The following is a 17,663-nucleotide window of genomic DNA, read 5'->3' on the forward strand; positions in this document are numbered from 1 at the left end:
AATAAAGTGTGAAGCTGGATGAACACAGCAGGCCAAGCAGCATCTTAGGAGCACAGGTGCTCCTGAGATGCTGCTTGGCCTGCTGTGTTCATCCAGCTTCACACTTTATTATCTTGGATTCTCCAGCATCTGCAGTTCCCATTATCTCTGAAACAATGCCCTGGCTGTTGAAAATGCTGTTGTACATCATCATAAATGGTCATAAATTGCCATACACACCAAAACATTCATCTACTTTGTGTTATGGTTGTAAAAGACTACTTGAATAACCCTTGATTCAGGAGGGAAAATAATCCAGGATTGTTAACCCACACCCAGTGACTTCTATTTGATAATGCATATGAGGCTATTGTGTGGGAATGAGTTTTAATTGTGATTTGCTACATTTGAATTGTGTCATTGCATCCAAGTGAAATAGCAGAAAGTAATTGACTTTGGTCAAGCCCTGTACCAGCAATTCCGATTTCAGTTAACAGCAGAAATTTACATTTTAGTTCAATGAACAAAGTTCCTAACATTTCTACTATGGAATACCATAATGGTGCTAGAAAATGAGGAAAGGCTGAGGTTAAAAAAAAGAAGCTCTTAACAATAGGCATTTGAGATGAGTCAGGAATCCTCCTTCATAATTGAGGAAATATTCCATTTCGACATAAGACAGAATTTCCTGTTTTATATTTATTTATTTAATTGGCTAGAGGAATTTCTTTCCAACAAGTGACTGGAACTGTCAGTTAGTTGGATTACAACTAGTTGAACTGATACTGGTTACACTTATTTGGCTTCACCTATTAACAGAAAATGAACAACAACAGAAGTCTGAAAGCTGAGACAATAGATGCGTGTGACAACACCTGAATGTGGAAGATTCTAGACGGAGGAAAAAATTTACTCAATTTCTTGGGCAACTGTTTTACAAAAAAATAACAAAAGCGTAATTGGGAAAAACAAAATTACTTCCATACGAGAAAATAAAAATTAGAAATAGTCACAATCACTGTATCAATTAGTGTAAAAACATACAAATACAGCACAAAACATCAATAATCTTTTGGCCAATTTATCTTAAACATTGATAATTAATTCCAAGCTTTTCATATAAAATAGACAAAGTTACACTGGTCGATTAATGTCATCTATTACAGTTTGAGAAGTATTATCTTTTCTTCCTCAGTACAACGAAGAACTTCACTATGTGGAACCTTGCATAAATGACACTTTAGTACAAGCAGACAGAAACAACAAGGAGGTAAGTTAGTCAACATAGATTATTCAGTCTGAATAAATATATTAACAAATCAAAATACAGGTTATGTGCAAGGTGCCTGTGTATTGTTTGTGTGCTGAGAGTATACATATGTTTGGAAAATAAAGCAGTCATCATATCATTGGTTTGTTCAAAAGTTCTAGAGACCATATTGACTAAACAGGAATAAACAACAAGATGGTGGTACAGAATTTGACACAGCTTAAAAGAGAGACATACTGTTGATCACTTTTCAGCTTCCACTCACCAGGACAACGAGAATACCAAATTTTAAACTATCACAGCAATTTGTACTATATTTGTAAAGGGTTCTAATTTGTCGGCAAGTTGACTCTGGGAGGTGGAGGATTGTTAAGGAGAAAGCAACAGGAGGTTTGTACTCCAAAAACCCCTGCATAATTGATTTTAAAAACGCACAAAGGATAAACATGTATTACTGAACTTCATTCCCATCAAGTGTAAAACAGCCATTGTGAGCTTGACTAGTTATCTTAAATTGGTTGTTAATGTATCTAATTGCATACTCAAAACTATTCAGCAAGTGCCCCGAATTGTGGAATCACATCCAAAAGTAGAATCTTTTTATTCACTGTTTAAATACTATCTGTACTATGCCTCTTAAGCAAGCAGAATGTTCCTATCATTGTTTAACCTGCCTATCTCTGGGTTATCCTGCCTGTATTTCTGGCACTACCAAATTAATCTGGTGCTGCTTCATGGCTAACCATTTTACCAGTAGTTCAATTAACTATAAAATGAGAGAATTAACAGCTTGAGAAATTATTGATATGTACTTCCGGAGTAAATCGACTGAAGTGACAGAATCCTGTGGAAATAGAAACCGATTTGCAGAGATTGGAATCTTCAAATTACATTTGCTCATTCTTCTTTCTATTCAAACCTTACATGCAGGAAATGATGCTTTCTTCTCCCATCAACAGCGACAACAAATATCTCATTGAAATTGGCAGGAGAATAAATGATAGCTGCGAAGCATCTAGTTCCTCCTTCAATAACTCCACGTGTTTTCATTTCTTAATTTTCTAGCTAGTAATTATTATAACAAATAAGTTTTAAAAATATCAATAATATATTGCCAATGTAAGGTACAGAAACAAATTACTTGCCGGAGATTGGTGACATAGTGGTTGTGGTATTATACCACTAATCCAGAAATCTGAACTAATAATCCAGAAAGGTTGAGTTTCAACCTTAGCTTCAGAACTTATATTCAGAATGAAAAGAACAGAAATTTATTGCAGTTAAAAGAGAAGTTAGTGTGAAATTGAGCATTGAAAAAAATCAAGAATGCTTCCACGAGTTGAAGTTATTAGGGAGGCTATGGGAGTCAGGGCTGTTCTCCTCGGAGAAGAAAAAACTGAGAGAAGATTGGTGGTGTTCACATGTCATGAGACATCTTAGAACAGAGAGAGAGAGAGAGAGAGAGTGGCTGTACCATCAGTGTTTGACAATAAAAACAGCGAAGCTGTAAGGGAAAGTATAGAAACGTAGGAGCAGGAATAGCCCATTCGGCCCTTCGAGTCTGCTCCACCTATTCAGTGGGGTCATGGCTGACTATTGAACTCAGTACCTAGTTCTTGCTTTCTGTTTATACTCTGATACTTTTAGCCCCAAAACCCCTGGATAATTGATTTTAAAAAACACAAAGAATAAACATATATGACTGTACTTCATTCCTATCAAGTGTAAAAAGGGATAGGGCTTGGACTTCAACTATTCACAATATATATCAATGACTTAGATAAAGGAACTAAGCATAATATCTCCAAGTCTGCAAATGACTCAATGCTGGATGGGTGTGTGATGGGTGTACCCTACTGGCTGCCCCTTGGAAAATGAGCTTGACTAGTTAACTTAAATTGGTTGTTAATGTAACTAATTGCAGACTCAAAGTTATTCAGCAAGTGCCCCTGAATTGTGGAATCTCATCCAAAAATTCCTTCTTGAAAACATTCAATATTTTGGCCCCAAACCACCTTGTGTGCCAGAGAATTCCACAGGTTCGCCACTGTCTGGATGAAGACATTTCTCCTCATCTTAGTCCTAAATGGCCTCTCCGTATCCTTAAACTTTGCTCCTCTGTTCTGGACTCCCTGGACATCAGGAACGTCCTTCTCTTGTTTACTCTGTCTTTTCCCATTTTTAAAAAAATTGTCATTATTAAAGATCTGTCTTTCTTCAGATAAGGAGAGTGAAACTGCAAACAATACCCTAGGCCTAGACAATTACAGCAAGAACATGCCTGCTCCTGTACTTAAGGCTTCTCACTATGAAGGCCGTTGTACCACTTGCTTTCTTTACTGCATGCTGCACTTTCATGCTTACTTTCAGTGGCAGATCCACGAGGACAACAGATATCTTTACACCTCTCCCTTTCCTAATCTATCACTTTTCAGATAGTAATCTACTTTCTGTAGACGCGTAACTTCACATTTATCTACATTATTCTTCATCTGCTGAGAATTTTCACTCCAAATTACTCTGAAGCGGAATCCTCCTTAGAGCTCACACACCCATCCAGCATTGAGTCATTTGCAGACTTGGAGATATTATGTTTAGTTCCTTTATCTAAGTCATTGATATATATTGTGAATAGTTGAAGTCCAAGCCCTATCCCTTCGCTACCCTACTGGCTGCCACTTGGAAAAAAGACGTCTTTATTCCTAATCTTTGTTTCCTGCCCACCAGCTAGTTCTCCCTCTCTGTCAGTACATTACCCCAGTCCCTTGGGCTTTAGTTTTACATGCTTATCTCTTATTTTGTACCTTACCAAAAACCTTCTGAAAGTGCAAGTAAACCAGATCCACAGGCTCCTCCCATCATCAAGTACTAGTTAAATACCAAAAAAAATCCATGTGAATTTGTCAAGCAAAGTTTCCCTTTGACAAATTCACGCTGACTCTGTCTGATCCTGTCACTGTTTTCCAAGAGTTTTCTAGTTTTACACAATGAGTGGTAAGCAACTGGAATTCACTGTCTGAGAGTGTACTGCAGGCAGATTTAATGCTTTCCAAAGGGTATAATATAAGTACCTAAAGAGAAGAAACAAAATTAAGAAACAGGAAAGGAACTGGTTGAGCTCCTGTTGCAGGCAGCTAGTTCAGGCTCAATGGGCCAAATAGTTTCCTACAGTGCAATAACCTTTCTCTGATTCTATAATTCTATGACTCTTTTAATGTTCTTTACTGCTCTTCTTTAGTCTGGCCTGTATATAATTCCAGTCCAACATTGTGTGGCTGAATCATATCTGCTTTATGAGATGTTTATGCAAGACCTAAGACATAGTTCCTAGGATAGTAAATGCTGGGCTGGTCAGCAAAGTACATAACCTAAAATGAAAAATAATGTTTTAAAAGAAACAACATGAAATATTAAGACTTATTAAAATGAATGATGCCCTAAACATTTTTCTGTCAATGTTTGTTTCCCAAAATTTAGTTGATTAGCTGGATGAACCGTGTTGAAAACATCAAGATTGCACTTAGGTTTCAAATGGTATCATAAATAATGGAACTCGCACTTGAACAAATCTCATGATTAGATGGCAGCCTTTAAATAATTTCTTCTACCTTAATTTTAATATAGAAATAGGAGCTATAATTTACAGAGTGTATCATTATAACCTCAGGATGTCCCAAAGTGCTATACTTGCTTGAATTACGATCAATAGATTTTTGAAGTACAATCAATGTAGGCAAGCGCAGGAATCAATCTGAACAGTGATCTCCCCCACAAACTGCAAATATGATAACTGATCATTTCTTTTATTGAGATATTCTTTTGAAAGAGAAATTTTGAGAGGAGGATTACCTTCATACTATCATATAGCACCACAGAGTATTTTATATTCGTATAACCAGGCTGTTATGGCCTAAATTTTAGGTCTCATTTGAAACAGTATAAATACAATACCAATAAGATGGATTCTGTTCACATGAAGATCTCTGATGTATTTATTTACAGCTAAACTAATATATATAGGACAGAGTAAGCCGCAGACACAGCCTATGACTCCAGTACGACAATGCAGAAAGCATGTGGCCTGTGGTCCTGTGATGTTATCTGCATACTTGGTTTATTTGCATGTTGAGCTTTCAAAGCAATATCATTACAAAGGTGATAACACAACAGATAGCATCCACACACTGTGCCCTTGCCCACCTCCAAATGCAGTCCTATCTTAAAATTTTATTTAAACAGGTTCTGTAGTAAGGTGTCAATCGTAGCTTCCTGACTCAGAAGACAGATTCATGCCATTTTGGCATTTGTTGGTTGACATAGAAGTAGTGGGCTGAGGGACCTGTTTTTATGCTATATCATTGCATAACTCTAAATTGCCCCCTTCAATTATCCCATAGTTTTCTCTTATTTTCTTTCCTTGAGTATGTGATTTACGCAAATCTACAGATCGAAAGTTAATATAGTACTGAAAGGCTACCCATAAAAGGACTATTTCTCATGTATGACCTTACTGAATTTTGATGTTGCTCAGTTGTACCTGAACTTTATCTTGCCATCAGAACATTTACATATGCACACTCTTGAAGATGGGCCATTGGATGAGAATAAAGACTGCAACATTGTCTGGTTTCTTCTCTGTCTAGCCTGCAATATTGAGAAGCATTGTCATGCTACAATTTCTACCTAAACTGAAACCAGCTAATTTAACATAGCTCAGGGAGTCAGTCTGGTGCGTCCTGATCATTTTGGCTCAGATACATGTTACATCTCATCGTTCTTTTATCCAATGAGCTGTATTTGAATTTCGGTTTATTTTGTTAAGATTGATACTCTGATTGGTTCACCCATTAATTTTTGTCAGGAGATTTTCCAACAACAGAAAGCCATGCATATATGTTATAAAGTACTTCTTTTATCTAGCTAATGCAATTAAAATCATGGCATAATTTTCAAAATCTTTTAATACTTGTTGGATTTTTGTCACAAGCAAATTGGCAAAGTGCAGAGGTGAGTATTAAAGAGCTTTCTAACATAGTGCATGTCTTCAGAGATAATGTGCCACTAATTACAGAAGAATTGCAAAATACTAAAGTGATATATTGGAGAAAATGCTTAAGACTCTCAGATAGTAGTCATGGCACTCATTTCAGAAGGAAATGAGTGTTTTTACTCAATGGACAATGGCATAATATTGTGTTCATTGCGTGGCATGTTCAATTCAGATTTATGGAAAATACAAGTGATAATTTAGCTTTAGAATTATGATTAACTTAGATGCCTTTGCAGCATTTAAACTTTATGCCTAAACGAAAAAAAGTCTTCATCCAAAATAGATTACATTTTAAAATCAACTTGCAGAGAGCTCTGTGTCAATATAGCTTTAATCTTACTTTATTCAGTCTATTTTGATGGGGTGGAAACCACAAATTTTAATACAGAAGTGACGGATGACTCAGATTTCTCTAAATGTATTTTATAAGCCTCTAAGATTAATGCTTTAAAGTTCAGTTAATAAGAATAAAAATTTGAACTTTGACAGCACTAACTTTAAGTTGGGATATTGAAACGGTAAAAAAAAAACCACTGGATGAAAATCCCCTTGTTATATGATACCACTACACATATAATGGATTGTCAATTACTCCACATTTAAAATGTGGTTAGAGCCAATGAAACGTTTTCAGATCAGCTGTTTCAAAAGCTGATAAGTCATTAAATAAAGGAGTTCCCCTATAGCTTCCAGTATGAAGCCTGCAGCTAACCAAAGATATGTTACTTTCTAATCTAACACCACCACTCTGACATCTTAGAATGCTTATACTAATACCCAAAAATAGCCAAAAAAGCTTTATTGTCATATTACTAAAAACATCATTTCCAATGTTGGCAAATAGACAAATATGCACTTGTTATGCTGCACTACTGTCCCTTATTACTCGGAGGTAGAAGAATATCAAAGGCTGTCAACAGTGACAAACTAACTGAATGTTTACACATTTTTCTTTCATCTTGAATCAGTAGGAAATAGAGGAAAAAATTGTTATGTACCTTTATGTCAGCCACATTTGAGATTATGGTCCCAAGCTGTGAGAATTTTCATGACTATATTTTGATCAAAGAGATGAAAATATAGATGCATGAGAGCATCATAAAAGGGAAGGCATAGATCATAGTGTTGCAATGTGATAATCAGTGAACTGATCATTTGATAATTAGAACATCAATTGTAAAAAAGACAATTAGCTGTAATTTATTGTAGCATCTTCGCATGTCAAGAGAGGTGATGTCAAATAAATTACTTTGAGTATGCAATAAGGCATCCAGCCTTTGGCTTTGAGCAGTAAATTCCCATAATCTCAGTCTATTCCTTGGTCCCCCAGAGCAATCTTTTACAAACCTCTCAAAATAAATAAAATTTGGGGAGAAACCTGCTGGAAAACATAGCAATACAGTGCTTCCAGGTTGACCAAGGCTCAAACTGAACTAATGAAGTGATTCTACTGGATTGAATGGTTACATTTTTGCAGTGTGTGCATATCATCCTTATGCAAAAAAGTCTCCCACATTTTTGTTGTGTCCATTCCCAATTTCGAAGAAAAGGTATTTTATAGATTGTAATGTTTTAGAAATAGTATTCATATAATACAGCAATTCTGTTGCATTGAACTTTTAGCTTGAAGAAAGCAGTATGTTTCACAAAGAAAACTTGAAAATATCTTAAACTTAACAAAATACGAAAATGACTGCCCAGTTTTCCTTCATCACCATTAATACATCACAACTTTTTTCAACAGGACGAGAGAATTCCTCTTTAGGCACCTGAAACAAATTTTAATACAAAAGATATAGGACAGATGTCAGAAGTAGTTTCTTTACTCAGAGGGTAGTAAGGGAATGGAATGCTTTGCCTGCAACGGTAGTAGATTCGACAACTTCAGGTACATGTAAGTTGTCATTGGATAAGCATATGGACGTACATGGAATAGTGTAGGTTAGATGGGCTTGAGATCGGTCTGACAGGTCGGCACAACATCGAGGGCTAAAGGGCCTGTACTGTGCTGTAATGTTCTATGTTCTAAGTTCAAAAAAACTGCAGTGCAAAACTGAAATTGTATTGCTATCATATCATTCTATCTTATTATGATCACTATTTACCAAAGGTGCTTTAAAGCAAGGGAGTAAGTTAGCGCTTTCTCAATGTAAATTATTGAATCTGAAATAAGAAGATTCCTTGATAACAAAGTATGAAACTGGATGAACACAGCAGGCCAAATAGCGTCTCAGGAGCACAAAAGCTGACGTTTCGGGCCTAGACCCTTCATCAAAGAAGATTCCTTGCTGGGTCCTCAACACATTGCTCTATAAACCCATCTTGTACAGACTCCAGGAATTCGTCCTCCTTGGCATTAGTGCCAATAAGAACATTAGTCTAACTGTAAACTGAAAATGCTCATTACTGCTGTGTTTTCCACATTACATATATCTCTAATTTTCTGACTTGTACTATGCCCAACATTATCACTATAGTTTGGTGGCCTATAAACAACTGCCACTAATATTTGCTACCCATTTTGTTCTTTTACTTCCACCTATACTGATTCTACTGCTTGATTCCTTGATCAAAGATATTGTCTTACTAATGTACTGATCTTGTTGCGTATTAAGAATGCTGCCCCACCTCCTTTTACTTTTTGCCTTCTAAATACTGAAAATCCTTGGACATTCTGTTTCCAATCTTGGTCATTCTGTCGCCATGTCTCTGTAATAGCAATCCAATCATATCCATTTATCTGAAGTGTATTCAAATCATCAATCATGTTGCAAATGCTATGTGCATTCAAAATAGTGTTCTTCTAATTCTACTTTGTTCACATTATGTTTAATTCTCAAAATTTACCTGTCTTCTATTTTGCTTTTTACTTTTCTACTTCTTTTACCAATTTTGCTTCCTTCAAATCTGAACTCCTTCTCAGGTTCCCAAACCCACACCAATTTAGTTTAAACCAACAGCATTATAAATCTCCCTGCAAGCATAGCAGTTTCAGTTCTTCAAAGTTGCAACCTGTCCATCTTGTCCACATCCCACACATTCAGAACTAAGCCTAATGCCTCAGACATCTGATGCCTCCTTCCTAACACAATTCTTCTGCTTTTTATTCAATCAATTATTCAATTCTCCTTTTTTTTATATTCACCAACATTTGGGACTGGACGTAAGTGTGCGATTACTGCATTAGAGGTCTTGCTGTTCAAATTCCTTCCTATCTCTCTGAACACTGCTTTTAGGACATCATTCCCCTTCCCACCTAAGTCATTGATACCAATGTGGACTACAGCCTCCGACTGTTCACCCTCCCCAGAAGAATTGGTGAGAGGGACCTGTGGGGGCTCCTACACTGTCTGGCAGGGACCCATTCACTGTCTGCCTCAATGCTCTAGCCAACATTGTGACCACCTCTTTGACTTTACTGTCCACATACTTGTCAGCCTCATGGATGCAGCACAGCCACTCCTGCTGCTGCTCAAACTCTGAAAACTGGAACTCAGGATTCAGAACATGTAAATATCTAGGTCACTGGGAGCATCCACAAATTCGGACATACATTTCACATGACCAAGCTGCCTTTTAAAACCTAAGCTTTACATAATTTATGTTCATTTTCTAAACCTTCTAATTATCGATAAACCTTCTTGGTAGAGATATATTCGGCTAATACTTAATACACTTTACTAGTTGCAATAAACCTTATTGAAAACACTGCTTTTCTCCTCCACCAAATTCCCACACGAACCTAATTATGACTAACTCCGTCTATGTTTCATTTAGGTTTCATCTCCCGACTGTGTACTTTTTACTGACCTCTGAGGCACAGAGCCAAGCAATCGACTTATCAATGACTCTCTAAGTTCACCTTCAAGTTTAGTCAGCAGACAGTGTAAGTCATTGTTTGGAATGCACCAAAACCTTAGCCCAGATGGTTTTGGCAATCACATTGTTGATAGCTGATTCCAAAACAATTTAAAAGTACCCAGTGTCATAGTGGGAGTTCTAAGATTGGTAGACGAGCAGTGGGGACTACAATGAGAATATGATTTCTGGCAGGTATTTTGATCTGTCAGCCTTCCAGCCACGGGCATCCAGTTGTTAACCCTTGCTGGAATGAGGGAAGATATTACTGGTGGGTTTGGGAGGTAATTAAAGAAGAGTAGGTTTGAGTTGAAGCAGGCTTTGTCCAGCAACTTGCCTGTTGCAGTTCTCTTCTTGATGCAGGGAGAGGCTGTAGAGGACAGTGTTGCTTAGGGCAGGGCAGGGGACCTGAGCTTCTCAAATAGTACCTATGGTTATGTGCATTGTAACTAAGTTTGATCTGGTCAGATTGGCCAGATTACCTACCGGAGTGCAGTGTTGATACAGTGCATTATGCATGTCAGCAAGATACATCTTACCCCTTTCAACCTCTCATTTATCATAATATATTATTGTTACAGCTTTCTCAAATATAATTCAGGAAATCAAGCCTTGTTATTCCTGAAGTCTTCACAAAAGTTAGAAGATCTTGAAAAGTACACAAAATTCTACAATTTTCCTGTCTTTTAACCCATGTTGACAGAAAGCATGGACCAAGTTTCTGTACTTGACATGAATGACCATTACAAATAAATGGACCCAAGCTACAGGTGATCAATTATGAACCATCAGCATTAAACTCTTCAAACCCCGTTATAAATTCCTCTCTATACACACATCAATCGAAAGACACGGACAGGAATAAAAACATTGGTATTCTTGACAGAGGGAAAGACTGGGAGGCCATTTAATGGATCCTTTACACAGGACACGCTGAAATGATCTTTGAGCTCTTGTTGTGTTCATCCAGCTCTACACTTTGTTGCCTCGGATTCTCCAGCATCTGCAATTCCCATTATCTCTGATCTCAATCTTCCTTCTTCAGATACTTTCAGTAACTTGAAAGAGGTACAGGGTGACTACTGTCAGCCAATAAACATGGAGCTGGAAAAGCACAGCAGGTCAGACAGCTTGTTTCCTACTTATGATGCTCTTTGACATAACAATTAAAAGCCCCAGTTTAAAGCAACTGGAAAGAGGAAAGAAACTGGCTAAATTCAGGCCTGAGATGCTTTTTACTCCATAGCAAAAACAGTACCTTCTCCTCCAGAGCTCCATTTGCTTCTGCCAAAGCATTCACACTCCCAGGCTATTCAACTACCTGGGGAGCCAATCACATGGCTATTGGCAGGCAAAAAGCCTTTGTCATCAGTAAGTGGTCACTAGTTCATGGACCAAGCAGTATTGTTGCCAGCCATTCTCTGTTTATACATACCCCTTGGTTCTGGTTCATCTGCAAACTAGATTTCCACTACAGCATGAATGAGCAGCAGTGTAAACAGCATTTACAATGAGTGGTAAGTCACTTGCTTTTTAAAAGCGTAGCCTCCTTCAACCATCCTTGGTTTTACAAAAAGTTCCTTTCCAATGTCAGCCCATAATCAAAAACAGAAAAATTTTTAAAAATGGTCTTTATAATATGCTTCCAATCACAATTTTTATGCATTGTGCCTGTCTTAAAGATGTTTAGGCTCAGTGACATTTATCTATGCATTTCCTTTACTTAGAACCTTTGCCCTCTACCTGTTGTTGGGGCATCTTCATTACAGCTTCCATCACTGGAGGTGTTACGCACCCTTCCTTTGAGAATCCATTAGTGGTGATGATTAATTTAAATATTAAGTCACAGGTATGTCTAAATCTAAGACAGTGCCTGAAGTGATAGCCGTGGCTACATCAAAAGCTTGTGGTATAGTGTTTAGTGCAGTAATTGCTCTGAATTTTAGGTAGCTTCAGTTGTTTTGTTGGAAAAAATAAGCTAGATAATTGCAATAATCAATCATGGGTAATAACGTATTCTCTAATTCTTAGTACAATGACAAAATGGAAGACATTTACCAGATTCAGTTGAGAATGCTGCAATTGTAGCCTCAGGCATGTGCCAGAAGTTTCATAGTTGTACAACATCTTTTTCTACTAATACAAACACTTAAGATTTATGTTTCTCAGCATTTCTGGCTTGAAAGTATAAGTTTGCGTTTCTCCATATCGAGGAAATTTCCCAGATACAGGATTGGCGTATCTGGCGATATCATCACAGGCTAGTTTTATTCAGTATTGATTAAGAGAAGACCTTTGTGCATTGATTATTACCCTAATGTACAATAACTCTTAAGTAATAGTGGGTGCTTTAGTTGTAATTAAATTTGGCCTGTTTCAATAGCTTCCAACTGATGTTTCTAAAATTTCCAATCAGTATTTCCAGCTGGTGAACGGCATACCTCATCAGTCAGGGGAGGGATGAGTCATGTGATTTTTGTCATTACCTTGACATGTAATTGATCTTTGATAATGTCAACTCTCAGTTGCCATATGCAGCATAGCCTCCAAATGAACCTCCACTTATAGGTTTTATTTTAACCTTGTTTAAACTATATGGATTATTCAGAACCCCTGTTCCAATGGCAGTGAGTATTCAGTACAGTATCCCAATGCCTGTAATCATCATGCAGAAACTGCATCGATATTCTTACCAGTGAGGTTATGGGAGATCAGCTGAGCAGTCAGATGTTGCAGCACCAGCATCATGCTGCCAGGATCAATAAAGGATAATTATGTTTAGAATCACCAGTTATGTCTCCTTCAAAGTACTAATTATATTTCAAACAATGTTTTACCTTTTGAAATATAAAACCCATTTGGAGTGGCCAAGAGGTTAATTTCTTGCTTACTCATGGGTAAACTGACTATCACAGCTTTGTGATTAATTTCCATTAAACTTCATGAATGGCAGTCATCTGTTATTGTTACGCAGTTAATTTTTAGCCTTAAAATGTAATAACTGATTGTTGTTCGTTCAGTGAAAGAGACAATTGAGCCAATTTTGAGGGTGGATTTAATCAATTTAGGAAAACCTGACATTTTTTGACAGTATTGAGCTTTTACTCAAGTGCATGTCAGAGGCTGGAGGTTTCAGAAGTCATAATTACGAAACTTTCAGCATAGAGTCTTCTCACTTTTCTGATCTTGACTACAACTTTCTTTGGATTTCAATAAAGTCACCTGTGAGGTTATTCACTTTGAACTTAAAATGGATAGATTTGAATATTTTGAAGCGGTGAAAAACTTATAACAGCAGAGGTCCACGAATCTTGGGCTACAAATATGTAGATGCTCACAATATTATAAACATCAAACACTGGTGTAGTGGTAATGTTATTGGACTAATAATCTGAATTAGCTGCAAGTATACAAGAGACCTGAAATCAAATCCCACCATAGGAATTGGAAAATAAATTTAATTAGTAAAACTAGAATACAAAGATGAGCGTCATTAATGATGGTTTGCAACTACCAGATAGCCACAAAATCCCACTGGGTTCACTAATGGCCTCCTTCAGTGGTTACGTTATTGTCCTTACATGTTCTGGTCTCTGTATGATCCCAGATCCAGAGCAGTAATTCATGACATTTTTTTAGCTGCCATCTGAAATGGCCTGGATGTGTCAAACCACTCTTAAGAAATCTAATAAGAATTACCTAGCATTAAACTAGACACTGGATATGATGAAGGTACATTGAACTCTGTCAATTCTTCACTGTCCTTGAACTTGTACCAAATTGGGGAGAGCTATCACACAGCAACAGTGTGATGTTAGTCATAAGGTTTGATTCGGTAAGAATGATAATTTCTCAGAATTCTCGATCACCGTCTCCGAGTATGTTCTGTCACACTACAGGTGATGGAGCAGTGACACTATGACAAGTGAGGACAGCTGTGTGGATCTTTCATATTGACTCCAGCACCAGGAAGTTTCATAGCATTGAGTCATGGAAGGAAGAGAAAACCTCTGTTTGATTACCTGCTTTCCCTTAGCCCACAAGGGAGCAGGCTATTCTGGACTTAATGCTATGTAATGAGCCTGACTTTATAAAAGATCTTAAAGTAAGGGAATACTTTGGAGGGAGTGATCATAATATGGTAGAGTTCAGTCTACAGTTTGAAAGAGAGAAGACAAAATCAGATATAATGGTGTTACAGTTAAATAAAGGTAATTACAGGGGCATGAGAGAGGAATTGACGAAAATCGACTGGAAGCAGAGCCTAGCAGGGAAGACAGTACAGCAACAATGGCAGGAGTTTCTGGGTGTAATTGAGGACACAGTACAGATGTTCATTCCAAAGAAAAGAAAGATTACTTGGCGTGGGATTAGACAGCCATGGCTGACCACGTAAGCCAGGAAATATATTAAAGAAAAAGAGACAGCCTATAAAGTGACGAAGAGCACTGGGAAATCAGAAGATTGGGAAGGCTACAAAAACAAACAGAGGATAACAAAGAGAGAAATAAGGAAGGAGAGGATCAAATATGAAGGCAGGCTAGCCAGTAATATTAGAAATGATGGTATAAGTTTCTTTCAATACATAAGGAACAAACAAGAGGCAAAAGTAGACATTGGGCCGCTCCAAATTGATGCTGGAAGGCTAGTGATGGGAGATAAGGAAACAGCTGAAGAACTTAATAAGTACTTTGCGTCAGTCTTCACAGTGAAAGAAATGAGTAGTATGCCAACAATTAGGGAGAGTCAGGGGGCAGAGTTGAGTATGGTAGGCATTACAAAAGAGAAAGTGCTAGAAAAGCTAAAAGGTCTAAAAATGGATAAATCTCCTGGCCCCGATGGGCTACATCCTCGAGTTCTGAGGGAGGTGGCTGAGGAAATAGCGGAGGCTTTGGTTCTGATCTTTCAAAAGTCATTGGAGTCAGGGAAAGTCCCAGATGATTGGAAAATTGCTGTTGTAAGCCCCTTGTTTAAGAAAGGATCGAGGCATAAGATGGAAAATTATAGACCGATTAGCCTAACCTCAGTTGTTGGTAAAACTCTAGAATCCATTGTTAAGGATGAGACTTCTAAATTATTGGAAGTGCAGGGCTGGGTTAGAACAAGTCAGCATGGATTTAGTAAGGGAAGGTCGTGCCTGACAAACCTGTTAGAATTCTTTGAAGAGGTAACAAGTAGGTTAGACCAGGAAAACCCAGTGGATGTTATCTATCTAGACTTCCAAAAGGCCTTTGATAAGGTGCCTCACGACACGCTGCTGAGTAAGGTGACGGCCCATGGTGTTCGAGGTGAGCTACAGGCTTGGATTGAGGATTGGCTGTCTGACAGAAAACAGAGAGTTGGGATAAAAGGCTCTTTTTCAGAATGGCAACCAGTGACAAGTGGTGTCCCACAGGGTTCAGTGTTGGGGCCGCAGCTGTTCACTTTATATATTAATGATCTGGATGAAGGGACTGGGGGCATTCTGGTGCAGTTTCCCGATGAAATAAAGTTAGGTGGACAGGCAGGTAGTACTGAGGAGGTGGGGAAGCTGCAGAACGATTTGGACAGTTTAGGAAAGTGGTCCAGGAAATGGCTGATGAAGTTCAACATGAGCAAATGCGAGGTTTTGCACTTCAGAAAAAATAATACAGGCATGGACTATTTTCTAAACAGTGAGAAAATTCATAAAGCAGAAGTACAAAGGGATCTGGGAGTGTTGGTCCTGGATTCTCTAAAAGTTAACTTGCAGGTAGAGTCCGTGATTAAGAAAGCGAATGTAATGTTGTCGTTTATCTCAAGAGGGTTGGAATATAAAAGTAGTGATGTGCTTCTGAGACTTTATAAAGCTCTAGTTAGGCCCCATTTAGAAAACTGTGTCCAATTTTGGGCCCCACACCTCAGGAAGGACATACTGGCGCTCTGCATGTCTAGCGGAGATTCACACGGATGATCCCTGGAATGGTAGGTTTAACGTACAATGAACGGCTAAGGATTCTGGGATTGTATTCATTAGAGTTTAGAAGGTTGAGGGGAGATCTAATAGAAACTTACAAGATAATGTATGGCTTGGAAAGAGTGGAGGCTGGGAAGTTGTTTCCGTTAGGCGGGGAGACTAGGACCCATGGGCACAGCCTTAGAATTAGAGCGAGTAAATTTAAAACGGAAATGAGGAGAGTGGTGGGCCTGTGGAATTCATTGCCAGCGAGTGCGGTGGCGGCCGGGACATTAGATGCCCGCACAGCAGAGATCGATAAATCCTGGATCTCACAAGGAATCAAGGCCTACGGGGAGAGTGCAGGGAAGTGGAGTTGAAATGCCCATCAGCCATGATTTAAATGGCGGAGTGGACTGGATGGAATGAATGGCCTTACTTCCACTCCAATGCCATATGGTCTTATGGTCTTAGCTGATGAATCAGAACTCCCCATATTGAACACAACTCTGAAGAAGCATTTTGGGTAACCAGAGCACAAAATATACTCTGTGAGAAAGAATTCAATGTCACTAGAATTGTGCCAAGCTGGTCAAGTCTTAAAGAAAAAGTACTGCTACTGCAGCAAACCATTAGAGAACCAGGAACCTGTTCCCCAATAACCAACCTGTCTTAAGCGCATCTGCTCAATTCAGTGTTGGTAGGAGTGACCACCACAAATGTGGAGATAGAGTCCCATCTTTACACTGAGAACATAACTCCATTGTTGTATGGCACTACCATTATATTTTATGGGGTAGATTCAGAACAGAAGCAGCAGCTTAAACTGGTGGCCATCAGCAGCAGCAGAATTGCAGAACTAATAGAAGTAATCTCCACATGCATGCACAGAAGTACACAATTGTTACAGTGTAGTCGGAAGCCATTCGACTGGAGGGTTATTTTTCACACTGGAGACTTGTGACCAGCAGTGTTCTGCTAAAATCAGTGCTGGGCCCATTGTTTTTGTCATTTATATGAATAATTTGGATTAGAATTCAGGAAGCACGATTTATAAGTTTGCGGATGACACCAAAGTTGATGGTATAGTGAACAGTGAAAAAGGACATCTAAGATTACAAAGTGATCTTGATCAATTGGGCCAATGGGCCTAGTTGAAACAGATGGAGTTTAATTTGAATAAATGGGAGGTTTTGCATTTTGGTAGGTTAACAAGGGCAAGACTTATACTCTTCATGGTAGGATCCTGTGGTGTGTTGTTGAACAGAGAAACCTAGAAATTCAGGTGCATAGACCTTCAAAGTTGCATTGCAGTTCGGACGGGGTGGTTAAAGGAGATTTAAGCAGGCTAGCCTTCATTACTGAGACCTTTGTGTATAGGAGTTGGCACGTCATGTTGAAATTCAACAGGATGTTGGTGAGGTCACTTTTAGAGCACTGTCTACAGTCTGGCTGCCATGCTTTCAGAAAGATATTATTAAATTGGAGAAGCTCAGAAAAGATTTACAAAGACGTTACTGAACTGGAAGGTTTGTGTTATAAGGAGAGGCTGCATAAACTGGGTCTTTTTTCACTGGAGCATGGGAGGTCAT

The 17,663-nt window shown here is 38.3% G+C and overlaps 1 protein-coding gene across 6 annotated transcripts in view; it reads left to right on the forward strand.

The window, feature by feature from the left end:
• The window catches only part of cacna2d3a (calcium channel, voltage-dependent, alpha 2/delta subunit 3a), an 807,750-nt gene that overhangs the window by 380,067 nt on the left and 410,020 nt on the right, over positions 1-17,663 (forward strand). For all 6 annotated transcript variants that reach the window (XM_059649881.1, XM_048547899.1, XM_048547901.2 and 3 more), the window contains one exon: positions 1,175-1,249. In XM_059649881.1, coding sequence (XP_059505864.1) covers positions 1,175-1,249 — 75 coding nt within the window. The remainder of the gene's footprint in view (positions 1-1,174; positions 1,250-17,663) is intronic.

Source organism: Stegostoma tigrinum, chromosome 11 (assembly GCF_030684315.1).
Source record: "Stegostoma tigrinum isolate sSteTig4 chromosome 11, sSteTig4.hap1, whole genome shotgun sequence".
Classification (NCBI taxonomy): Eukaryota; Metazoa; Chordata; class Chondrichthyes; order Orectolobiformes; family Stegostomatidae; genus Stegostoma; species Stegostoma tigrinum.